General features: G+C 41.2%; 2 protein-coding genes across 2 annotated transcripts; one reads left to right on the forward strand and one right to left on the reverse strand.

Annotated features, from left to right (window-relative positions):
- Positions 1-6,766: 6,766 nt before the first annotated feature.
- SAP30 (Sin3A associated protein 30) lies at positions 6,767-14,083 on the forward strand. Its single transcript, XM_071556247.1, has 4 exons — positions 6,767-7,569; positions 8,832-8,954; positions 11,465-11,563; positions 13,610-14,083. The coding sequence occupies exons 1-4, from the start codon at positions 7,270-7,272 to the stop codon at positions 13,730-13,732; spliced, it is 645 nt and encodes a 214-aa protein (XP_071412348.1). The 5' UTR covers positions 6,767-7,269; the 3' UTR covers positions 13,733-14,083.
- A 1,827-nt stretch (positions 14,084-15,910) lies between these two features.
- Positions 15,911-23,711, reverse strand: SCRG1 (stimulator of chondrogenesis 1). Its single transcript, XM_071556248.1, has 3 exons — positions 23,639-23,711; positions 18,802-19,062; positions 15,911-17,332 (listed from the first exon to the last, which is right to left on the reverse strand). The coding sequence occupies exons 2-3, from the start codon at positions 19,035-19,037 to the stop codon at positions 17,278-17,280; spliced, it is 291 nt and encodes a 96-aa protein (XP_071412349.1). The 5' UTR covers positions 19,038-19,062; positions 23,639-23,711; the 3' UTR covers positions 15,911-17,277.
- Between the last annotated feature and the right edge of the window lie 3,179 nt (positions 23,712-26,890).

The following is a 26,890-nucleotide window of genomic DNA, read 5'->3' on the forward strand; positions in this document are numbered from 1 at the left end:
TTCTGGCAAGTAGTTCTGTCATATGTGTCATAGAAACGACCACTGGATACATGGGAAATCTGAGACAAGAAAGAAGATGCTTAAGAAATTTTGAAATTGACTGAATCATCAGTCTCATTTTTAGTCATATATCCTGTGGGATTTTCCAACAACTGCTGTAAAGTTTTTTTAGAGCATCCCATTACTTACCCTACTGAATACTGCGAAAGTATTTTACAGTTAACAGGAAAGGTTGTTTCAGAGCTATTACACTACTAGAAAATGTGTCTGTCTATAATACCACTCGAAAGCTAATGCTTCTACTCCACAGCCCCAACTCTTGTGGAAAAAATATATCTTAAAGAAGCTTGATAATAAACTCTCGGGGCTACGGTCAGTCCTCATTGTCTAGTGTGACCACATGTGAAGTTAAGTAGAAGCTCTCCCTAAGTATTGGCAGGAATAAGGGCCTACTACAAATGAAAAAGAAGTGGCAAGTTCTGCATTTGAAGAAATAAATAAGGAAATCTTAAGTTGTTCTGTGTCAAACCCCGGGTTGATTATCCAAGCTACTGAGAAACTCAATTGCAGCCCAAAACATGTCTTTCCCAGTATTTAAAAGTTTTAAAAAAAATCCATAAACCTGTAAACTCTCAACTTCAATGTAAACCTTTAAGAGAGAAACCACCCTGATGAATACACTCCAGTTCATAGGCTTGATCAAGTTGTGCAATTTTTGTTGCTACATTTTATACTGATAATTAGCATTTATATTATGTTAAATTATTGCAATATGTACAAATATTAAAAGCATAAACCCTTCATTCTCATTTTCTAGTAGTTAAAAAGTTCACTTTGTAAAGATACTAATTTTCTAACAGACTTTGATGATGTAACTAGACACATAGACAATCACACAACAAAGAGGTAAAAGTTAAGAGGTAAAATATCTACATTATTAGACCCTGAGTTTAGCTCAGTTTGGTAGAGCATGGTGCTAATAACACTAAAGTTGTGGGTTTGATCCCACATGGAGCATTCACTTAAGAGATGGACTCGATGATCCATGTGGGTTCCTTCCAACGGAGAATATTCTGTGATTTTCCTAATTCTGATGTATTTTACAAGATGATGTAAAACCCTGTACCAGCAGTCACTTCTGGAGAGAGGTAAGGGTATTTTTAGCAACTATGGATAGTGGGAATAGAAAAGTTGAGTCTCATTTGTAGTGCTTATAAAGTTAATAAATATTGGATTAAAAAAAAGGCAAAACAAAATCAACTTCTAAACCCATATCTGTTTAAAACTCTAATGTTGAAACTGGAGGGTGGGGAGGTCTTTTTTTGTGTTCTATAGTTTAGGATGTCCTCCATATTCAGATATACCTTTGCAACTATAAAGGCTAGAAGCTTTATCAGTATGAAAGGCTGAGACTAATATTATCTTGCAAGTAAGATGAGGTTTGAAAGCACCAAAAGTTGAGTGGCAATATCTAATGAAGAAGCAATGCTTTTGATCATCTGCTCTGTATTGAATGTGAGTTATAACAGTAGGTACTGTTTGAACATAGAAACATTCTTCCTAGTGGCTATTTTTGTTAGAAACTTTGCAAAACATTTTATCTGATCCTTTTCCCACAACATTTTTCAGTTAAAGGTTTATTGTCAAGTAAAATCAACAAAAATCTACAGTTCAGAACAGTTGTTATACTTGAGTTTGTTGGAGTATAAGCCCATCTGTATCTTTTACCCAGAATGAGCTCTGCAGGAAGTCAGAAAGGCATGTTACCCACCCTCCCCCAACCCACATGTAATTTTACTAATGTTATTTTTATAAAAATGTCTGCATTTGTATCAGACTCAGTGTTGTTTTTACTGATGGAATCCAAGTATCTAACTGATGCTTGGGTGAAGGAGGTATTCACCTGCTCCCAAGGGGCACTTAAAATCTGCTCTTAAGTTCAAGAAGAGCTAAGTCAGATCTAGAGCTGGTTATAACTGTACTGCAAAGACAAGGGCATTGGAAGAAGCTTCAGAGCACTGTTTGCAGGACCTTCTGACAAAACCGTGAAAATGATGTAATATGCGTTATACAAAGTAAAAACAAGTGATTAAAGCCAGTGTCAAATCTAAATTTCTATAAGCAGAAAACAGTGGTTCACAAGATATAAGACTAGCACAGAGTATACAGTGCTTTTGATAGAGAGCATTAGAGACCAACAAAATTTACTGAAAAGAGATGACAATTTCTCTTATGTAAAAAGAAAATTGAGCAATCTTTTTATTTAATTTCAAGGGATTAAGAAATAACTCTTAAGAAATGTACTACATCAGTCTCATACCTTTATTGCATTACACAAAACCTCTGAGGGTGATGCTTTCCCACTACGTTCCAGACAGCTGCATTACACTTCAGAAAAGCACCAAGGATTATTTAGTTGGATCTCCTCCTAACTGCAGTCTTATATAATGTGAAATAAAATGTTAATCAAAGCAACCTGGATGAACAAGTGATCAGTGATTCTCAAAAAAGCAGATGGAGGTGCACTTTTAACTTGGCTGAATGGGAGCTTCTGAGGAGGAGAAGGAGTAGCTGAGAGGAACATCAGTGCAAAGCTGGAGGTTGATTTCTCTATTTCTGTGCGGTGGTTGTGTTTGAGCTAGGTCTCCTGTCTCATAATTCATTGTTTAAGTCCACCAATAAACAATTTGTCACATACATTCAGCAAAGAACATATAAGTTTCTGTATTTTTGCATGTAAAAACGAAGCCTTCTACCAGAAGATCCTTTGATGCCTCCTGTAACTAACTGATTATTGGCAAAGTAAATTGGCACAAACCATTAGGGAAAATGTATTACAAAACTAAAGCTTTTACAGTACACGGGTTTATCAGTTTTAGTCCTGTAACACCTAGATTATTTTTAAAATACAATGTGCAGTTTTGGACCTTGTTTAGTTTCCATTGTACAAGGCAGACAGCTTAAAAAAGACTGGCTTCACCTGGCTTCAGACCTGGAAATAATTTTGGTTAGTTATAATTTTTTTTCTCTTACCACATTACTTGAATCATGTACACCAAGCTCTATGTCTACCAATACAGATTTGTTAGAAGATTAATTATCTGAAGATATATTTTAACTACCTAGCATAAAACATGTAAAGAAGGAAAAAAAATATAGTCTGTGGATAAGTTCCAATATTCCTGTTCTTTGGGCTCTAGCTTTAACAAATTTTGGTGATAAATTGGAAGCAGATCAACAGGGAGTAGCACAGTTAGTTGGTGCTGGAATGGGAAAGGAAAATCAGATATTAAAAAAATCAGGAAAAAAAAGGTAAAAATAAAAAGAATAGGCCTTGTTCCTGATAAAGAAGGAGAGATTTGGTCACTGTTCTTTATCACAGGCCATGAATGCCTATCAAGTAGGTTGCTTTTTTGTCAAAACCACCAGGGTGTGTGGTGGAATTTGCAGAATTTTTCAAGTGTTTAAAGGAATCTATTTTTCACTGAAATAATTAGAATATGTAACAAAGAAAATGTGTATGTGCTGAGAAAAATGTGTATCACTAGTTTTTCTTATTATCCCATTTGCTAACAGAATAATTTCAGGTGCTAATGAACACTTGGATTTCAGCTGAATGGTACCTGATGGGGAAGGGAACAGATATCCCCAGTTGAACCTTATCACGTGGAGGTGTATACACAGTTACAAGCCACATTTCCTTTCTAGGATTAATTACTGATAGTATATTTGCAAAGTTCTTGCAATATATCCAAGGTGATGCATCTTATTATCATTCTTCTCTCTCAAATTACAAAATGCATCAATCAAAAGCTAAGAGGAGCTGGGACATATGGCATCTCAGAGGCACAAGCTGCTCGGCTCCCACCTGTGCCTGGCCTGTCTCAGTGCCAGGAGGGGCCACTGAGTCCCACTGACTTCAGAGCCTGGGAGCTGTGAATTCAGGCAGACTTCTCAAGATACTGTAGCTCCTGCTCCTTCTGCATGCCACTTACAAGTCATCCATGCTGTGTTCTTGGCACTCAAAAGGGATGTAGATTACTGCTGCTTTCCACACTATTCAGCTCCACTGTGAGTGCTAGTGATGCCTCATGTTCAGAGTTGTTTCGGAGCTGCTATTTCCTTTGAACTGATTTAATTTTTGAATTTTAATCACTATATTGTTGCAATGCTGCATGGTTTTATGTTTATTTAGAATCTCCCCCTATATACCCTTTATTTATATCTGAATACTTATGCTAGCCACTACTAGGGCTTATGTCACAAAATAATTTTAGTCAACATACTCTATGACAGATTTTCTTTTTATTTTAGGGGGCCCAAGCTTTGTGAAAGTTTGCAGATCTATCCGGTAGTAAGCTTTGTACCGTCTGATAAGCCCATTTAGCTGCAGCTCTTTGTATTCTTTTATCCCACGTATGATGCAAGATTGAAAGCGACATGATTTCTTTGTTACTGTAAGCAGGCATTCATACCAAATGAGGTGGTCATCTCCCTGCACCAGTAACATGGTCCTGCCCTTCTTCTGGACCTTCCTGTGTGCTGGGACATCATGCAACTGAGTGTGGTAAAGCAGATCAGGATAATACCTAAATGATTTTTCTTGTTGCTAGTCTAGTTATAACCCAATACAGTTTGCCATGCTGCCATAGAAATGTTTTTACAGGCACAAAGAAATGCAGGGCACAGGTGTGTAAACAAGGAGCTTAAGCAGAAGCAGAACTATCTTTCTCAGTCCCACAACTGTCTTATCATGATCTAATCATGAAACTATGATACCACTCTACTTGAAATTATGCTTATGAATTACCATCTTGGCAAGCATGGCTAGGTAACATACTAACAGGCTTTGAACTGGTCTCAAACTGTACAAAAAGGATCAGAAACATTTAAAATTCACAAGTGAACTTTGCAACATACCAAATCACAGCAGCAGACCCAGACTGGCATATTTTATGCTCACAGTAAAGTCAAATCCATCTAACAAAAAAACAAAAAAGGAACTTCAAAAGACATTATCTGAGAATCTAGAAATTGCTATTCATGACCCAGATTTCCATGAAAGAATTCCTGGAACTCACCCTTGTCCCACTTTTCCCAGCTCATGTTTCCTATGTTCTCCTTTAGGGCCCACTATGATTGTTACTGTTTTTTTTGTTTTCTTTTTTTATTCTAACATTGCTACATTTTTCGAAAGTTTGAAATCACAAAAAATTCAAAGGGTGAGTTAAATCTTTGCTGCCTGAGATTGCACAGCAGTAGAGCATGGAATCCAACTTATGCATTACTCAGTCTTCAGCCTGGCTGGTAACAAAGTGAGGTTTAATTTTTTTCAACTCTTTAACTCCCCTCTCTAATCACTAGAAAGTGCCTTCTGGATAACTGCAGTCTGTGACTTTATGCTCAGTTTAGCTTCAGTTACTGTATCTTTCATTCAATTGCGACAGTAGGGAGCGTGAAGTGGGACCTACCTTTATTCTCTAATACCAAGTTATGCAATCAGATTAAGGAGCCATCTGCAGCACAAACTGAAATTGTTCTATAATCGTGTTCCCGGCTCATGCAGAACTTGGCTTATGCAGGATCTGTGTCTCCTCAAATTATTCACCAGCCTCCCTGCTACTCCTTCTTCAAGCTGGAAACGCGCGGCAAAGCGATATGGTCAAATATTTCAGTGATTGAATCATTGCGCTTTGAGTAAGCTCGGCTCTGATGCGTTTTCTGAGATTTAAAGGAGTATTTTCTGCAGTTCAAAAGGAAAGCAAAACTCTCCCTCCACTGTGTGTCATTTTAATGTGCTTGAAGATAGGTCAGAGCTTGCTGCTTTTGCCGCTCTGCTGTCGAGAGCTGAATCGTTAAATGGTTTAATGCCAACTCATCTCGTACGCTTTGTAGTCTCGAAACTAAAATACCTGCTTTTTTCAATGTCATTTTAGCTAGTTGCGTGCACAGCAAGGTCTTGGTTCATCAAAATAATTCTGCATTCTCAATCTGTCCCGTTCTTAAACTCACCTTTATTAATAAAAAATCCTCTTAAATGACAGAACTGGAAACTCGCATTGCGAGTCGTCTTTGTCTTCAGAGAGTTTTATTACAGGAACGCAGGACGGACCCCTGACTACGTGTGTTCTAAAAGCAGCTCTAACAAAGGACGGAGCTTCGTCTGTTTTCGGCTGAGGGACAGAGCCGGGGGCTGCGCTGCGGCTCCCGGGGAGCTCCCTCCCTGCCGCAGGTAGAGGGGCAGGAGCGGCCGAACCGAGTCAGCCCGCCCTCCCTCCGGCCGGCTGGACCCGCTCGCGAGCCATGGCCGAAAGCAAAAACGGGAAAGGAAGGTAGCAGGGAAGAAAGAGGCCGAAAAAGAGGACAGGAGACAGAAGATCCGGGACCAGCAGCCCGAGCAATGCCGGCTTCGGCTAAAACCTTAGAGCGAGGACAAGTGAAGGTGGAGCTGCTGCGCAGAGCGCTGCGACGCCAGGGCCGGAGAAGGCGGCGGGGGCGCCCGGGCCCGAGTGCGCTGGAGCGGCGGCTCCCGCCCGTGACACCCTCCGGGGCCGCTGGAGCGGCGGCTCCGACCCGTGACACCCTCCGGGGCCGCCCTTCCCAATCCCTCGGCCACGCGGGAGAGGAGGGAATGCGGGGCTGGCCCAAGGGGCCCTTTAAAGGTGGGCTGAGACGCCGCTGCTGCCGCTCCCGCGCGGCGGGCTGGGCCTCCCAATGGGAGGGAGGGAGGAAAGCAGGGAGGGAAGGAAGGAAGGAGCAAGCGAGCGAACGGAGCGCGGGACATAAGAGAGAAGTGGCTGCCCCCACCGCCTGCGCGGGACAGCCCCGCCAGCCCATCCGCCCCGCCGCTCCCCCGGGAGATGCGGCTGTGCCGCAGCGGCGGCCGGCCAAGAACTGCGCTTCCCGTGGGGCTGCGCGCGCAGGCGGCATGCTCGGCGGGCGGGGCGGGGCGCGCAGGTTGCTGTTGTTACATAGGAAACAGCTGAAGAGTCTCCACATGACAGAGGGGGAAGGAGGAAGTGGGGCGGCCCGTGGGGCTCTGTCGCCGCTGCTCTGGTAGTCGCGGGGCTCGGGCAGCGGCCGCCGGCGGGAAGGAGTCGTTCCTGAGACACGTAGGCTGGCCGCCCTTGAGGGCGGACTTGCGCCCCGGTACCGCCGCTGAAGGGAGGCGGGCAGGGAGCGGGGGTAGCGCCCTGCCGGGCCGCATCTCTTTGCCAGGGAAGTTTGGTGCGGGGCGGGATCGCGCCAACCGCGGCAGTGGCGCCGGGCATGAACGGCTTCGCCCCCGAGGAGGTGACCCAGCGCGGGGCAGACCCCGCCGCCGCGGTGCTGGGCAGTGCGGGCTCTGCTGTGGAGGTGCCGCCGCCGCCAGTGGGGCCGGGGCTGGGTCCGGCCCCTGCCGCGGGCTCGGCGAGCGCCGGGTGCGCGGGTGGCCCCGGGGCTGGGCAGCTGTGCTGCCTCCGGGAGGAGGGAGAGCGGTGCGGCCGCGCTGCTGGCAACGCCAGCTTCAGCAAACGGATCCAGAAGAGCATTTCGCAGAAGAAGGTGAAGATCGAGCTGGACAAGAGCGTAAGTCCGGGAGGGGAGGACGCGCCGGGGCCGCCGGTAGGGCGGGCGGACAAAAGCGCTCGGCGGCTTAGTTGGTTTGTGGGGCTTTTAAAGTTTAATGTGAGAAGGAGGGTGTTTGGCCGCGAGGAAGCGTTCGTTCCCCTTCCCCCCTTTGCTGTCGCACGGCGGAGTTTGACTGGCACAGCAGAAGCACTGCCTGAAAGTCCTCTCCCTCCGCGGCGAGAGGAGCCCCCGCCTCCCCTCCCTGCTCCTGGACTCCCTCCCAGCCCCGAGAACCGGGGGCATCGGCTACTCGTTCCCCCTTGCAGAAGCGTGGCTGGGAAGCGCCGCTCCCCGCCGGAGCGGAGCGGAGCCTGCATGGCCCCCGGCGCGCTAGTTTGTCTGTGTTCCTTGCCAGGGCCGCGCTCGCCGCTCCGCCTCGTGTTGCAGCGCTGCACGTCTCGCCGTGCTGCTGTGTTCCGCTCGGCAGCCATCAGGCGCAGCGCGGCTCGGCAGGGCTGGGCAGGGCAGCGGACCCCCCGGCCCGGGGGCGGCCGCCTCTTAGCGCGGTGGGACGCCTGGGCGCTCGGAGCGTGTCCGTTCCCTGCCCGGTGCTGCGGGAGGGCAAAGCGGGGCTACAACGCGCGACTGCCGTGGGAGTCCCAAGCGCCCCGGCCGGGGCTGCCTGAGCCCAGGGAGCCCGGCCCGGCGGCACGCCGCGCTGCGGCCGGACCCGAACGCTGCCCGCTGCTCTCACTGCCCTTAAAGCATGCGGATCTGGACTTCAGGACCTGGTACGCTCAGACATCATGTCCCGCAGTGTGCGGATCCCTACAAAGGGAAACTTGTAAAAAAAAAAAAAGATAAGTGTGTTGCGTGACCATGCCGGGTAGAGGAAGTAAAACAAGGAGGGAAGGATAAGGATGGGCATACGGGAGCCGTCTTCTTGCCCTGCGGAGAACAACTGGAAGCTTGTTTTTTGTTTGCGTGCTGCCCGCCCCCCGCGCCGTGATGAGCGGGCGGAGGGAGGGCTGTGCTCGCGTGTCTCCGCAGCCTGGCACTGCTTGAACCGGCCCATTGCAGCATTTCGGCGTGCCCTCAGCCCAGCCGGTGGCAGCGATCTGTAGCACAGCACACTGTTTAGAAGAAGACTGTAGGAAAAGCTTCCTCAGCTCAGTTAATGCTGCCGTGGTTACTGAGGGGTTGTCTCTACGCGTTTGTATCTTAAGTCCGGGAGATAAACTGTATGGATTTGATTGACAGACGCCGTTTTATTCTTGTAGGCAAGACATCTGTATATTTGTGACTTCCACAAAAACTTAATTCAGAGTGTGAGAAATAGAAGAAAGAGGAAAGGCAGCGATGATGATGGTGACTCACCAGTGCAAGATATTGACACTCCAGAGGTATCTAAATAGTTGTTTTGTTGGTTTTTTTCTGGTTACTCTGTTAAGTGTGTTTTTAATGACTGCCAAGTATCTGTACTGATACTGCTTTCTTGCTTATACAACTTTCATTAGTCTGGGGCATGTGGGAAAGGGATGATTCTTGAGTCACAATGTTCTTAATAAAACAGAATTTAACTGAATTTTATGGCATGTTTTCTGACTAAATTGTTCCAAGTAGCATGAATAAGAATCTATTTTTAAGTGGTGGTTCTCTCAGAAATTGACTGTTTTCAGCCCACTCCTTAGTGCTTCCTCTCCAGAGTGGTGATTTGCCACGTACCAGCAAACTCTACCTTCGGTAGGAGCTGACAACTTGAAGAGAGTTGCACATAGGGCTCAGGATATAAATGTTTCTCTGCTCTGTCCCTCCAGGTCTTTCTTCAGTGCTAAATGCATTGCAGATGGGTCTTGGCACTTACTGCATAGCCTTAGTCACGTTAAGCACTGTGAGAAGAGCCATTTGGGGAGCTATGAAGGAGTGGAGAAAGATGGTGTTTTTCCAGCCTGTTTTCTCCACTGCAGACCAGTGAAACCTCACCCATTTAAAATAGGAGAACTACAGCTTTCAACCTTTTTTTATAGTGTAGTGGAAGGGTCTTGCACCTAGGGCTCCTTTTTTCCTACCTGTGCTCTGGGTTCTTTCTGCTACGGCGTGGCTTAGCAGATGCTCCTCAATGTACTAATTTTGAGCAGAGACTGTCATACCTACCTGGTCCCTTCTGAGAGAGATCATTAAAGCATTCTTCAGCAACAGCTCTGTGTTTAATGGCATCTGCAGATAGCTACAACATCAGTGAGGAAATTTTGTACAAGGATCTGTGCCTAAAGGCACGTGGCTCCAGTCTGAAGGCTCTGGCTAAGAGGATTTTAGGGGATTGAGGGTAGTTTGATGTTGGGTTGTGTTGTTTGTCTGTTAAATATCTGTGACTGCTTCTTGGAAAGTTCTGTTTAAAGCTCGTGCTCTGTGTGACTTCAGGTAGCTCTCTGACACTGTAATTGCGGCTCTCCTGCAAGCCTGTTTTGTTTTCTTATGCCAGAATTATAAAACATAACTGATAGATATCTCCAGAACAAGAAAACGAGCTTTTTTTCCTAACAATACTACTGCAGGGCAGAAAACTGTCTGAGAACTATTTTTTGAGGAGTTTCAGCTGGCTGTTTGGACAAGGGCAGTATGTTCATTCCATGCAATTACCACGTGCCTTAGATGCCTTTTGGCTGTTGCCCACCTTTGTGTTTAATTACTATCCAGTTTACTAAGGGAAAAAAGCATTTTTCTGAAGACATGTAAGGCCTTCCTGTTTCCATCTCAGTCATGACCATCTTTACTGGTTAGACGTGATACCTGCAGGAAGGGAAGAGATTCCTGCAGTATTGGTAACTTCTGGGACTTGGTGAAAAGCTGCTGCTACTCTGCATGAGATGCTGCAGGTGTGGGGAACTTGGGGAAGTAGAACTTACTATCATGTAAACTTTAGAACACCCCTCCTTACCATGTAAGGTGGCTTTATCTCAAGTCTGGCCAGGTTGCCAAGTGTGCAGTAGTATTGCTGTTAGAGTATTCTACAGTTAGGCTGTTAAATTAATTGAAAGCAAAAGTGAATGCCTTCATCAGTCTTTAATGCAGTGAGTTTGGAGAATACATCTAGTAGAAGTTCTCATTCAGCCTGCTTTCTCAGCTTGCTTTCCCATTCAGTTATCTGATTAAGCTCTTATGTTGTCAAGGAGGATGGGTGGGGTGAGCTGTTGCCGAGAGAAGTGACTGTTGATCAGAGTTCATGGGATTCAAAACTGATGGAGTACTGGATTAAGGCTGTATATTTGTATCCCTAAGAAGACCTCGTGCAATTCTCTCAACTGTGGACTCACACTGAAAAATAGATTTGGATACCTATGCCCACGCACATAATTCTTGCATTGTGCTTGTGTAGCAGGGATAAGTTTGAAGAGCTGTTTCCTCTTCCCACCTCAAGTCAAGAAAACTTTATGCTGCAGACTTTTTCCTGATTCCTGCTCTTTCATGTTGCAGATGTGCTGTGTCTTACATGTAATTTGTGTGTGGCTGATACCATGTTATAGGGACCTCCTTTGAATCACCATCTTCATAGATGTTATATGAAAGGGATTACTGGACTTTGTGTTATCATACTTGAACTGGGGAACAAACAAAACCCCCAGAACTGGCTAAAGTGCAATAATTAGTTCAAAATACTGTCCACAGCTAAAGGGAGGCAGAGCCATGCTCAGTAACAATAAAATGCTCTTAAACTAACTGGGCTATTTTCCTTTCTGCTGGAAGGTGCAGGATGGAGTTTGTTTTTTGTCAAAACGACATCTGCTGAGCTGACTGTTTATACTTGCGTATCTGTGAGATTCCAAAATGTTTTTGAGGGGCAAACTATTAATGACTGAATCTTTTTCAATTACATTAGATTGTTTTTCTCTCCTTCTCCCTTCTTTTCTTCTAGGTTGATTTATATCAGTTACAAGTAAACACACTTCGAAGGTACAAAAGACACTTCAAGCTACAGACCAGACCAGGACTTAACAAAGCACAGCTTGTTGAAGTATGTATGAGTGTTTTTCCATAACAGAAAATGCATTGTGCTATGGCATGTGGGTTTCTATATAATTTGGTCCTTACATATAGTACCTATATAATCTGGATTTTAAGGAGAACAAAAAGGAGCTTCCTTCATTAGCCACAGCTCCTGAGCCAAGTAAATAAAAAATAGAAGGTCTTTCCAGAGGAGGAACTCTTAACTTCCAAAAGGAGTGTTTGCTGCTTAAAAACAGTGTTGAGTTGGAACACTAAAGTTGGAAGATGTGTGTCCCTCTGAATATCATAGAATCACAGGTTAAGTGTATCTGTATATCACTCACAGCTTCACCTGAAATGCCCTGCTGAAAAGAGAAACTGAGATGTGTCAGTGAAGTCCTATTAAGGTTCAGACTTTTCTTTACAAAGCTATTTACTGCAACCATAGGTGTGTCTGTACATGTAAAGAACAGAAATCTGAAAAAACATGCTTCTGTTGATAATTAATTCTGTTTAAACCACTGGAATCTACTGTCAGAAAAGTAGATTTTTGTGACATTAGGGGGTTTCTTGCCAATATTTCTAAAAATGCTTAAGATGTGTGTGAGTACAGCTGTACATAAATGTCTTTGCTTCATATGAGTGCAATTTTAAAGGAATTCTTTTGTGCTGCAAACATGCAGTCACAGCATATTCATGTAAATAAGTGGAAGAGGTGGTGATCTCTTAGCAGGGAATTATAGCTACTGTTTTTTCTCTTCCGTGCAGTGATACACTTAGTTGTGTTTAAGTGCTGACACACTGTCTCTCCCTTAATCTCTGTGGATTAAAAGCAAGGTTCTTCAATGTATGGGTGATCTGAAGGCTGAGCTGTAAAAGAATCGTGCTGCTGCCACTATGTGTAAGAATGCAAAATCAGTCTTCCATTTTCTTAAAAGTGGGTTAAGGTGCAGCTAGCTCTTGAATGAGCAGGACTGTGATTTGAAAAAAACACAAGCAGTTTTTGTTCTGCAAAACTGTTGTTTCTAAGGATCTGCTTTAGGCACATCTCATGATGCAATCTCATGATTGCACTGATTTATTCTTATGCTGCATGGTGTGCATGAACAAAGCTGTTTCTTTCACATGCTTGATTTGACTGATCTGCAGGTCTTTGTTAGCTGTAGCCACAGAACTTCATTAGTGTACAGTATCTGTGATTCCTTGTAGCCTGTCCTAACATAAAATAGACACTGCTCTAGCTGTTGTTCAAAGTCTGCTTCAAAGGAGACTGTCAAACTGCTTCTCTCTGGAAGTTTTTGGGGGTAGAGTTTAGAAGACTTCCTAACTCTTTAATTAGGCTAAACATTTATTCTTATATCGTGTGGTAGTTAAATGAGCAGTCCCATGTTTCTCACTTGCTAATTTTAATCTACCAGCCTGGCAAAACGCCAGAGAAAGACAGGTATAATATTTTGCATACTTTCTTTTAAAGCTGGTGTTCATTTTGGTGAAGGGAAAGACTTTTGAACTTACAGAATTGATTCAAGAACTGTTTACAGATTATCATATTCTAGTGGTTACAGCATGATGAATTTTATTGATAGCTCTGTTTTGAAGAATGTTCAGTTACAATTCCTGAATATTCTTGTGTTAGATGTTTGTGTATGTGGTTTGATGCAGATACAAACCATCTCCCAGCCTGAGTGGTGAGCAGTAGCCTCTAATTTCTGTGCCGTCACTGTTGATATTCTATAGTCATTACTTGCTTTATATTCAGGTTTTAACTAAATGGATGTAACGATAGTCCCATGCTTGTTTTGATAACATTGGATTTTTTCCTGGAAATATTCTGGACTTTTTATTTTGGAAATCAGGGTACAGTCAGCTGTATTTAGTTCATACTTCTCAATAAAATGGTACCTGTTTACCTTTTTTATGACTATTAAAGACTTTTGAAGAGAGGCAACTTTTTCTTTTTTTTGCAAGCTTCTTGATATGTCTCTCAGACTTCAATGTAGTAAATTTAAATCTGAATCTTAAATTTCTGCATGTAAGAGTGTTAATTTAATTTCCTCGCATTCTTTCTTTATAGATAATTGGCTGCCATTTTAGGACAATTCCAGTGAATGAAAAGGACACCTTAACGTACTTCATCTACTCAGTGAAGAATGACAAGAACAAACCAGATCTAAAAATGGATAGTGGGGTTCATTAGGCAGAAAAGGTTGGAACTGAGATTCAGGCTGCAAATCAAAAGACTGAGGTTTTGTTGTTATGCAAAAACTTTCTTTGTAACTTTTTCTCCTGAGAGCAATTGTCTCTGTTTTATTTTTCATAACCTTGCTGATTTGTTTGAAAACCATCTCTTACGAAACAAATTTCCTCAGCAAAATATTTTAAATAAATATCACTGGCATTGTTGCTCAAGTGGGTGTGTCTGTAACTTTAGTGAGTTGGACTTGATGATCCTGATGGGTTCCTTCCACCTCAGCATATTCTGATACTTGTACCTAACAGTTAAGCTTTGATGAATTATGTAATAATATTAAAATATTTTTCAATTAAAGTGTGCCAAGGATATATTTATGAATGTACTTCAAGTTCTAATGATGCAATGCCTTTAAAAAAAATGCTGTAGCAGACCTGGCAATAGGTTCTTTTTCCTAAGGTAAAAGGCTTTAAGTAACAGTTCCAGTTGTTAGCTGAGCAGAAATGGCTGAATGACGCTTTCTTTCTCACATTTGGAAACATGAATAGATGGAGGTTTTTCTCATTTGTTTATTAATTTTGTCATTGCTGAGATATGTGCTTCCAAGCTCTGAGGCCTTCCTGCTACTCCTATATTAAAGTGGAAAAAAATGCAGCTCTTGAATTTCAAGCTGTAAGCATGGATGAAGAGACTACTGCAGCTTACTGTGCTGAGAAATCCTTCACCTCAGTAAGAAATCCTGTAGACACTGACTTTTCCATTCATCTACATGGACCGCTGCTAAGAACTTAATTGGAGAATGAGAGTCTGTGCGGGATCAATACAGTATCTTCTGATAGGCATGCTGTTTCTTTTTCAGTGCATGCATTAGCTCAGGCCTGTTTAAAAAAAAAACAAGAACTCCCCACAATAAAACCAAAACTTATGGTAACATATGAGGAAAATATCCAGCAATACTTACACTTTTAATTGAGTGTCTTCGTAAAAGACTGATATTGAAGGTGGTATTATGATTGACTTCTTGTATTGTCCTTTAACTATTGTGCTAGTCTCTATGTGTGGTGTATGAAGTATGATTTCTCTCTGCTTTAAGCTGTGCACACAGGTTGAAGAAAAAGCTGAGGGAAAATAGTTTTCATCTTAAAGCAGAACAGGACATGGCTTCAGCTTGTTCAGTTAGCATTTATTGCAACTCCTAACCTTATCAGATGTTTGTAAGCTTTCTCTTAATTTGGTAAAAATGAGAAAGCAATACGTCCATTGTCTAATCTGCTCAATGTGAATCTTGTGAGTTTTTTTGAAAATTACTACTTTTCTGACATCACTTGCAACTGCGATGCTTCACTTTGCTTTTTTTGACTTGTGACGCTTGCATAGAACTGAATGATGATAAACCTTAACCTCAAACTGGCTGCCTTCCCAGTATCTCTCAGTGATATGATTTTTCACTTGCACTGTTTTATGTATTTCCACATTAGAGTTCTGCAGTGCTGGCCTAAGTTCAAGATGGTTAGCGATGTCTAGCTAGTGACAGCTAAAATTGGTTCTCCTTTGAAGATAACGTTTTCATGCCCATTTCACTCCAGGGACTGTAAATTTGTTTGCTAAATATCCTTTGCACAAATTCAGCTTCTTATCTTCGAAGTGCAAGTTGCGTAAACAGCCAGGGAACCTAGTCATGGATAGGACATGGAGTGATAAAGACTCTTCTCTGAGTGCATGTTTGTAGTTCAGTGTTCTCACTTAGGCCTGACAGGACCTGTAGAAGAAGCTGTGTGAGGGAAGGAGTGGAGAGAGGAACAAAAGCAAGCTTCTATGGGAAGCCAGTCTGAAAGTAGTACCTTAAGTGACCCTATCCTTCTGCATGTGGAAAATGGCAAAATTTTGCTCCAGTAGATTATGGATTTTCCAGGAGTGGTGGAAGAAAGGTAACTGAAAGCCACCAACTTAGTACCCAAATTTGCATTTGCCTTAATTTTTTTTTTTGCTACTGCTGCCTTGGAAAGCTGTGAATGCCAGGCATATGCAACATGATTCTGGTAGAAACTGGATGGCACAAACAACAGAAGTTACATACCCTAGAAACTTAGAGAAGACTTTGCACAAGAGCATATACCATATGTTTTGTTAGCATAGCACTGACTTTGGATACTTTCACTGGGTTGCCAGTTTTATGGGGTTTATTTTACTCCTAACTGATGATTTGGTAGGAAGCCCAGATGACTCAGGAATGATTGCACAAACAAAGCTTAAAATGCCTGGTGACATAAACTGTTTAACAGTCAGTAGTGCAAAAATAGTACACACAGATTTACTTGAAACATTTATTATTGGCAACATATAATCACCCCCCTCGTTCAGTATCCAACCCTTGTTTACTAACAGGAAGAAAAATAGTCATGCTGATGTTTTATACTGACATTTGAAGTAGCCTGGTGAACTGGTGGTAGCAGTTTGGGCTAATGTGTAAGATTTAGTGAACAATGCACTTTTTGAGTGGGGAAGATTGAATAGTTACTTCAGTACTGCACACCTTCCATGTGACTGACTTGACAGCTCAAGAGTCCTTATGTGTAAGGCAACAAGACAGGTTTACTGCCTGTTCAGGTGGCTTTCCTTAAACTTACACAGTTGCCTCTCAACACCTGCCAATACAGACTGCAGTATAAGCGAAAAACAGCCAAAAAATTTATGTCTCTTTCTATCTATTGCCTAGGTCATGATACGTCTTAAACATTAAGATGATTATATCTTCTATAGCTATTTCCTTACAGGGCTAGCCTAAAACTAAAAAGCCAGCATTTTAACTTGATTCTGGAGTACTGTTTTTCAAAAAAGGCTTGTTTAAAAAAATCCTACTGTTCTAATATTTTAAATATTCAATGTTAAGATTAAGCAATTTAAGTTTTTACATATTTCGTAGTTAAGGCAGGTGACCAGTTACATGTAGTTAAGACTTAAGTGTGCTTTAGTACTATTAATGTCAGTTTTGGCTTTTTTTTTTAATTACAGTGAATTATTTTCAAATACAAATATACATGCCTTTTGCATGTGCATGTATTTTAGGATGCCAGAATAGAACATGGGAGCCTGTCTGCAAAAGTGACACGGTAGCTTCAGCTTAAAAAGGCATTGACCACGTGATGGCAATAGTGCAATAGGAAGCTGTAGTGCCATAGGTTGCTATGACAGTCATGTTCCTAATGACATGAAGGCCTAGGCTTGAAGTTTCTTCATACAAAGTAGTTTAAAATATTGTGCTGAGTAAGAAGAGTTATACTTTTTGCTGAGGTGAAGCATATTAAAATGCATTAAGAGCTTGTGCAGTCTCTTAAACCATTGTGGAAACTAAGTCAGCTACCAAATTTGAAAGAACTTCTTACATGCTTGATATTTCATAAAGGTAGAAAGGAATTTTTTGTACAGTGTAAACTGAGACACTTTCTTTTTGTGGTTAGAGAGGAAATTTCTTTTTGGTGGTGGTTTTGTTTTTCCCTTGAAAGCATTATTATATGATTGTAGAATGACGTCTGTTATCCTGCGGACTTGAATCATTGACTGTTGCAGGGGATCATAAAAGATATCTTTGGTCCAAAGAAAATATCCCTGAAAGATATGATCAGATATTTACATAATTAGATCATGGGTTTATCAGATTTTTAACATGACATGCATTTCCTGTTGTGAATATTTCTTTGCATATGTTGTGAAATATGTGGGATTACTGTGTTTGTGGGATGTCCTTCCAGCAATGCAAATGCAACTACAGATATGAATGAAGATACTGTATTTCTACCTCTGCTGGCCAGGTTTAGAAGTGATGACAAAACTTTCATTGACTGACCAGATTGCCAGAACTCCGCCCTGGTATTTTTAGCTTTGAGAAAATAAACTTACCAAGTAGAGTATATTATCAAAATAAAGGACTTTGGCATATGCACGTGTACTGTTTTAGTGCAGTTTGTCCTGAGAGCAGACATGCAAAGTAGGTTTTAGGTAGCTCAGGTTGGTGGAAGGTATATTTTCCTAGGTATTTTTTAGGCTGCTCAGAAGTTGAAGCTAGAAACCCAAAGTGTGCTTCAGGGTAAGGACATTATATCTGGTTTTAGGGAAAGTAGAAGATGAAACATTTATTTAAACCCTGCTCTCAGTTTGAATGTGAGATTTTTTAGCTTTAGAAGTCTTTGCAACTTGGTTGAACTTGAGCCCCCTACAACAGTGTCAAAAAGTTGCCCTTTATTGGGTTTTAGGAACTTGAGAAATGAGTGTTAAGAGGAGCAAATATAAAAATCATTTTTGCATGCCTATATAATGCCATCACATGTGCTCCTGAAGTATTAATAAGTTTTGAACTGTTGATATTCCTAATCCAAATTTACTGAAGAAAAGATGTTGCTGAAAAGCTGAATGAAATAATACCTCAATACATTTTATTACTTAAAAACCAGTATGGGCTGGTGGTGCTTTTTAGCTCAGTAATGTTTTTTCTGTGTAACAACAACAAAAGCCCCATGTTCAGTGAGAACGTCACTGTTCAGCTTTGTCAGCAGTGCCAGCAAACCAGGGGAGTGTAGGTTTTCCGAGGCTAAATCTATTCCCTGCCTTACAGGTATTTGTGTGAACCTCTGTTCCCCCCATTTGCTTTCCCACATTTAACAGCTATCTTGACAGAATCATTTATTTAACTGACATATGTATTAGCAATAGTTTATATTAGCAATAGTTCTCTTCCATACAGTAGAAGTCAAATAGTTTTGCCCTGAAAACATCTTCATTGCAAGATGCTATGAGTAAGTTTAGTTTGGATCAAACAGAGGAGTTAAAAGTTGAGTGATTTAAATGCTGAAGTCCCCACAAATAGGGAGGTTTACAAGTCCTGCATGAGCCCCTAGAAACCAAAACATGAAAACTGACTGTATCAAATAATTGGCACTATCTTAATATAATTTCAAGCTATCTGAAGTGATGAATTTCTTTAAAATGGTATCTTATTTCACCTGTGGAAACTGTAAAAGGATGGAAATACAAGGAACAGTTGTGAAAAACTAGTTTACGTGAAATGAGCATGATCTTACTTTGGGCAGCAGAGCAATTCATTCAAGTTGCAGTAACAGATCACCTCACAGCCCTTTCCGTCCCAAAAGTGATCTTGCAGACCATCATCGATCTGTCGAAGGTTCTCCATGCCTTTGGGAATGTTGTGACAGTTGTGGTCTTTGAGGACCCTCTTGTAACAGGAAGGGCGCTGGGAAGGCATCGCGAGGGTACCTAGAAGGGTGCTCAGCACAAGCAACACTGAGAACATCTTCATTTTTGCAGCTTCCCACAGCAGGGTGCTAAAGAGAAATGAGGTACATGACACAGGTATTGCAGTTGAACAGACCACTTTCCCCAATTTGCTTTCTTACTTGCATTTTTCTTTTCTTCCCTGTGAAGTTTTGGAGGTTTGAGCCTGACTTCTGGAGAGCATTTTCTTCTACAAGGTAAATAATATTGCAGCAGAATTGATATTCATTACTTTCTGTGGAACCTTGGAAATCTTTTCATCAGGAATTGAGGCTTCTGGTGCTGGCAATTTTGTTGTTTCTTTGGCCTTTCACCTTGAGAAAATTGCTTAGAGCTGGCTGCATTTTCTCAGTGGTGTAAGTGATTGTATTGATTGCTGCCAAACCAGGGGAAAATGTCTAGGTGTGTGTCCTTGCCTTCCTGGCCATTTTCCCTGTCAAAACAGGAGTCACTCACATAATAGTATCCTTCCCCATCAAAGTTGTGGAAAAATGGTTTGCTGATTGAATCGTCTGTCACTGACTACTTGAGAAACAGAAGCCTTAACCAGCTGAGGAAGCTGAAGCTCTCTGCAGTGCTGCCAAGCGCTGCTGTTCTGGACTTCAGCCTTGGGTATGATACAACTGTAAGGGGATTTTTTTTTTTTTATTATTTTTTTTAGTACTGCAGACTACTTAGTCGAGACTTGCTACTGGAGGTCATTATGGTGTAATTGGCTTTTTAAAAAATGGAATAAATGATCCCTTGAAAAACTGTTCTGCTGGCGACTAGGCTTTCCATCGTCTTTAACATTAACTCTGCTGTTCCATGCTGCTTTGCACAGTTTGACTGTGCAACAAAGCTTTGGATAAGATCCTTGAACTTGCATTCACTTTTAAATTAGTATTTTGAACATTTCATTCTAGACTTTATTGGTTTTAGGAGAGAGAGAGGGTGTTTTACCTTTCCTCATGCTTGAACAAAAGTGATCTGATATCTTACAGAATTTAAATAGGAATTCTGCTCTGAAAAGTAACCTAAAGCAATGACCAGCTCTGCCTAACACTCTCCCTTTGTACTCCTTACTGTACTTGTGCTAGCCTCAAGGAAGACTGTGCCGTCCTTCATCCTGTTGGCACTTCAGAGTTGATCCCCTGACATAAAGGTGTTATGGGCCAGCCCTAGTCTTTCTTGTGGGAATACAGGTTAGAATGCTCTTGGCTAACCCAAAAATAACAAAGCGTAAGGCAATGTCTGATCAAAGACTATCAAAGGCCAAGTTATGATGGCAGGGCTCTTATCTGGTTAAGGAAAAAAATGAAGTATGCCAGCTATAGAAGCCAATTAACAGAGTCCCATATGAGTTATTTTGTGAAAATCTTAAGATCACCCTTGAAAAAACAAACAGTAAACGTTTAAATATATAAATTTACAGTGTTTTGTAGTAATTTTTCTTGGGTAATTGTCACTATAGATTTATATTTGGGATAAAATATGACACCTCAATGCTCTTTGGTTATTTTTTATATATATTTAAACTTGGGTTTTTTTGAACATCAGTCTTTAAACTGCATTTTTTGAACAGCAGTAGCAAAATAAAATATTAAAAAGTGGCCAATACCTTGAAGAACGTGGCTGATGTGAAAATAAGGTCTTGTGTATATTTTTTAAACTTCTATTTTAAAAGTAATATTCATCAAATAATTTCTTTTAGTTTCCATGGACTTGTATGGGAACTTTTGAGTAGAAAACTCCTATAAACTACTAGTAATGGAGCCTTGGGGATCTGTTTTTTAATTACCATAGAGTGCAGTATTTAATAACATACTGTCTTTATTAGTTTTAGACCTCAAAACTACTTCTCAAATAAAGTAAACATTGTTCTAACTTTGCCTTATGTTGTTTTTAGACTTGAGTGAAGAATCTGTATTATTATATTAATGATTTTATTTTGTAGGACTATAAATGCTGCACTTACGGGGATTTTGCCCAGAGAAGTCTAATGCTTAAAGAGAACAAATTGATTTATACTATATCTAAATAAATGCCAGTGTCAGGGAGTACAATTTCATCTTTTGTTCAAGTAGTTGAGCTCAATTATTTAGGTATTTAATGGAAGAAAATTTCCATCCAAGAGAAATTTAGGAAGCAGGGAGTTTATGCCTTTGTTTCCTGTGATTGGATTATTTTGTAAGTTCTTTTCTTGACTATGAGGCACTCATGATATCTTGCTGTTGTGTACTTTTTTAAAAATGATTTATAATAATTCATGTGATCTTTCCCTACCTGAAGTTCAGATGGAATGCTCATTTGAATCTATTCCCAGCTGCCGGTCTCCGCAAAATTTGAAGGAAGTCACTCTCCTGAGAATGGGCAGATTCCTTACTGTCGAATTGCTGGATTAAAAAGTCATGACCTAGAGTTTATGGTGATTCTGTAACTCACTACTTGCCTTGAAATATAACACGATATTGCTGTAGTGCATCATCAGGAGGGTTTATATGGGCAGGTGCCAAATCAGCATTAGCAAAGTTTTAACATGGTGGAGAGCTACGGATAGACAGCTTCTCTGACAGGTCAGTTATGCACCTTACCAATGTTCAGCACTGTTATTATTCAGAAAAAAGTATTTATTATAATTTTGTTTCTGCTGTAATACTTTATCTGGTTGTTTGGGGTTTGGTTTTTTTTGTTTTTTTTGTTTGTTTTTTTCAGATTGTAACCACATGGAAACTTTTAGTCAAAAGACCTTTCCTCAAAAGGCTATGTCTGTCCTGAAGAGAACGGTCCCTATTTGCAGATGAAAAATTGCCAAGAACCTGAAGTGTTTCATCAGCTCCCTGTACAGGATCGATGCTGGTAAACTCAGCAAACCTTTCAGATGCGGCATCTTTGTCTGACAAACTGCTGCAGCTTCTTTCCCTGAGTATGGTTGCACAGATGTTGGACTCCTACTAATTGCCTAGGTAAAGAACAGAGCTAGGATGTGCATATTTGTTTCAAAATGAGTGTCAAAGCCTTATCTGCTTTTGCATACCACAGATGACAATCTTTTCTCATAAAACAGGTCAGGAAAACATGGTGAACAAAACCAATCTCTAAGGTGGCTCAAAGACTCATTGACAGCAAGCATCCTCTTACATTTTGCTATTTTATAAAACCTTCTGTAAAGATAGCAATGCCTGACCACGTTGCTCTACCAAAGTTGTATAATTTCAGATTCTAGCAGAAGTAAAGCCATCTGAAAATACTGAAAATTGACTCTTTTCATTTTCATAAGTTCTTTTCAGGTAATTATTTTGGTTACTTTTACATAGTATAAGTAAAGTTTGAGACCAGATGCAGCTGGGAATACAAGTGCTTTGAAATAGTTTGGAGCTTTTTGTAAAGGAAAAGGGTTATTTTGGGAATATGCATCCTGAGTCAGGAGTCAGTGCTGCCTCTGCTTGTTCAGCTGACAGTGTTTGAATTATCCTGCCAGACAATTTGGCACTGTCTAGTCTTTGGATCTTCCAGATGCAGAGGTAATCAGAGAAGACTGAAGAGAAAAACCCGTTTCGGCCTCCTTGTCCAAGAAAACAGGGTAACAGTTCATGAGAAATGATGACCTTTAAAGGTCACATAGCATCCGTAGGAGCTCAGGTGTTAGAAACAGGTTAAACAGAAATGGCACAAAATGTGTATTTTGGCACCTCTGGGGGGATCCTCCATGTTTGGGAAAATATAAATATTTACAGATTGGTCTATCAACCATTAAATATATCCTTCTTATACCCTTAAGCAGGCTGTTTCTCTAGTTGCCTAATGTTGAAAACAAGAAATACATTAACTGGTATACTTTTGGTGTATCTTCTCCAGTCTGTCCAGTGGAATGTGCTAGGTTAACAAGTTGCACTTAAGAAGCAAATATGTATTAAATTTGTTTCTCTTTAATGTGTTTTGAGTTCAAGAGCTAAAAATATTTATTAAAAATAAAATGTATTCTATTGTTTATTTGTTTGTCAATTTTTCCTTTCAAAAACACCTGTAAAATGCTGAGCTAAATATTTCATATTTAGTTGTATCAGTGTGTGATAGTTAGGTTTGTTAGTGCATTCCAAAGAAATCATTACACAAGAGCTGTAAAGCTGAAAATATTGTGAAGAATTTTTTTCCATAGGAAAAAAATCCTTGATATCTATTTTGTTTGTACTGTTGGTGCACTGTGAGGACAGCAGCTATTCCACTGAGGATGAATGCAGTGAATTACTGCTTTGTAATTATCATCAATACCATGATTCTTTCCAGAAACCGAGTTCTCATTAAACACCATTTACTTTTCTTTGTACAGCAATTCTTTGTGAACACACTCATCTCCATATTCACCAAGTCTGCAATAACATTGAGCACTGGAAGGCAATCTAGTACTTTTAATGACTTCAGATGTTAATATGTAGCATCCAACTTTGAAAAAAGCAAGATAGTAAAAGAATTATTTTGAACTGAATCATAGCCATATATCTGTCTTAAATAGCACCTCTTGCCTACAATATAGCAGCTTCTCCCAAATCTTCTTCTGCATGTTCCCATATATATTTCTAATTCTGTACTCTGTAACTAACAGCAGTGGAACAAGTGCACCAGGATAATTTCAGGAGCAAAACATACCTTTTTCTTCTGCTTTACTCCTTTCACTTTCTTGGCAGCTGTATCTTTTTAGATGTACCCAGAGAGAGCTAGAGCTAGCCGGGATGAGAAGAGAGAGGAGGGCTGATGGGAGATGCTGTACAAACAGCCCTTTGTTTGTCCTGACTTCTGCCTGTGACTGACGAGCTGTTCTCCAGCACAGGGTCAGAGGATGGGCTTTAAGAACCACTTTTCAGTCACTGTCAGCCTCGTCTAGGGGCAAAAAAATGAACCATGTTCCTTCTAGCAGCAAGCAATTTATCCAGGACCTGATGTGAAGGTGTCTCCTCAAAGAGCGAAGCATAACATCTAGAACAGAAAAAGAGGAAATATCCTGTGGAATAACTGTGTCTTGCTTGTGGAGTAAGAGCAGGGTGAGGGGAGCAAAAAGGAGCAGGCTTCTGGGGTTGCACAGCCAGAAGAATGTGATTTCTGGACAGATGCCTTATTTTGCATTTGGTGGAGAAGAGCAGACCTACCCAACAATCTCATGCAATGGTTTAATTCATGACTTGGGAATTCTTTCAGTTTTCTGAATAAATAATAAAACCCTCCTTTAATTATTTTAAACAGTCTTCTAGTACAGCGTACTTAGTTATACAGTTATACCTACTCAGATAGTCATGCATTGAGTTTACTGAACAAGTTCAATCAGGAACTAAAGCATTACATTGAACAGTATTTCAGAGGAAGTTACTTTAGACACATACAGCTAATCAAATTATCTGGTACCATAAAAACACGTAACATGACTCGTAAACGGAATCCAAGTATTATGTAGTAATGAGAAAATAGTCTTGAGGGTGAAGCTTGTGTCCTTATATTTCTGTGACAATTTGACCTTCTCTCTGTTATAGCCATCCCAGAGCTATGTTGTGATGGGAATAGAGAAGTATGATTTTTGAGCTGCAATTCTTACATTTTCTTGTGTGCATTGTTTTGATTTTGATGTTGTGCTGTAAGAGTTTGGTTTTCTCTATTGGATGAGCTGCTTCCAGTGTGGAGGTTTGTTAGGAGTACCTCTACCTCCTCTTTGAGAGGAGTGCATCTGCTCAGCTGGCTCAGTTTACAATTTCATGTCTTGCTCCTTGTTCAGTTTGATTTATGGTATGCCAGAAATGAGCTAAGGCCTCTGTGAGAAGTTCATATTTGTCTTCTGCTGCCTCAGCAAAGAGTAGGCAAAAAGCACAGGTCTTTGGAAGCAAACCTTTTGAAACTGAGCCTACCTATTCAAGATGGTCCCAACGAGCAGGGTGTTCCCCCTCTCTGATGGAGCTGGACAGCTGGGATGGCAGAGAGCAGGATGCATGGTTGCACCTCTGCCTCTAAGTTAGGTTAGAAATATTAGGAGGGACTTTTTTTGCCACTGCTGTTATATACGTAGCATCTTAAAAGGAGAGGAAGAGCTAGCTGCAAGCAGCAGCTGTCAGAACAGGACAGCCTTGCCTTTTCAGGGTGACAAAATGCCTGATGCTGCCTCTGCTTTTCTACATAAATTCTTTTCTGGTGCAGATCCTGGCCATGGCAGGCTGCACCTTAAATCAGATTATTGTAATGCCTCTGGGAGTACACAGTGTTCCAGGGCAGCATTCTGCTGTGGGAGGAGGCTGTGAGCCTAGTGTAGATGTACATCAGCAGGGAACTGGCTATATATAAGCAGGGATAAACCTTGGGAGGAGGGAATGAGAGCATATTGTGTTGATGTTCTGTTGAATGCCTTTTGAGTTAATTGCAAATAAATTTTGGTATGATAAGTTGAAATTTTTATTAGAAGGTGTAATAAAAGTATATTAGGATTGTCCCCTTGTTGTCTAAGTTCTCTTGTTTTTTCCAGGGAGTATCTGTTTCCAAAACACATTTTGAGAGCCCTATTTGGACAGCAGTCTAGTGAACTGATAGTTTTGTATATAAAGTGAAGTGTGTGAGGCATAGGTTTTTTCAGGAAATGTCCTGCTGCATTTTGAGAAAAGACAGTTCTAACAAAATTAGTGTTTTCCTGCTGACTTTTTTTTTCTGCTCCCTCCATAATTCCATGTATGATGTTTTCTGTCGCTGAAAATGTTTAAGGTCAAGAGAAAATTTTCTCCTTTGTGATGCTGCTTCAGAGCAGAGACTGAGAAACAAACTGGGATTTGGAGGAAGCAAAATTTTGGGGAATTTCATCAGGGAAATGCAGCCCAAACAGAGGTAGAAGAAGGCTGCTGTAGGAACAAATAGTTCTCTGAGGTGTTAAAAGTGAGGGAGTTTATAGGAAATGCATTGAGGGACTGGGGAGGCTGCAATGGGAAAAGCAGTACTTCCAGATCTTACCACATTTCCCCTTTCTTCACTTTGCCCCTGACCCACTGCCCTGAATATCAGTTTTTATACTGACTCTATCTCCCTCCTTGCCTCCAGCCCTGATAGCCCTTTATTTTTGGTTCCCTTCTGCCTTTCTGCTCCAGCACCACATCCCCAGTGGGCGCAGCAGCTGCTGTCTGGCATAGGCTGGCAGGGTGCCAGCTGTGACAGAGGGTTATTGAAAATTGCAGAGGCTTTTTTGTTCCCTACCATGGCATCTGGGAGCTGCAAGAGAACTGTAGGAAAGTCTTGCTTTTTCGCTCTCCTTTATCTGTGTAGAGATAGTAATCCTGAACTGTGTTTGACTCATTTTATTTAGAGACACTGTTTCAGATGTACGCATATCCATGTTTCTGTCTGAAGAAGTATGGCAATATTAGAGGTAAGATGCAAAGTAGAGCGGCTTTGCTCTTTTTTTTTCTTCCCCAGGCTGGAGCCAGGGAAAAGTGATGGCCCATGATGAGGCCTTGGCAGATGGAGGCAGGAGGGGGTGTGACAAGGTAGCAGCAGCTATCCGTAGAAGAGAAGTAGTTTTCAAAAGAGAATGGCCCCTGGTAGGGTGAGGCAGAAGAAAGGAAACGCAGCATTGAAATTCAGCTGCAAAAGCCTGGCTGTCTCTGACATATAGCATTACTAAGTTTGTGTAACATGCCCTGAGAAAATGATCTTTTTAATAGGGTTTTTTTTTAAAGTACTCCATGCACTTTAAATGTGCTTTGCATTTTTAACATGAGCTACACAGGTTTAGGTTTTTGTTGTAAGCAAAAGCCAGTTTGCATCTTGTTTGTATCCTTGATATCAACACTGTTCTTTGCAGGCTGACAGTGAGAAATACCAATGCATCTCCACTCACATTAAATCTTTTTAAAAGATATCAACTTACCTATGAGTCAG

The sequence above is a fragment of the Pithys albifrons genome, chromosome 5 (assembly GCF_047495875.1).
Source record: "Pithys albifrons albifrons isolate INPA30051 chromosome 5, PitAlb_v1, whole genome shotgun sequence".
Classification (NCBI taxonomy): domain Eukaryota; kingdom Metazoa; phylum Chordata; class Aves; order Passeriformes; family Thamnophilidae; genus Pithys; species Pithys albifrons.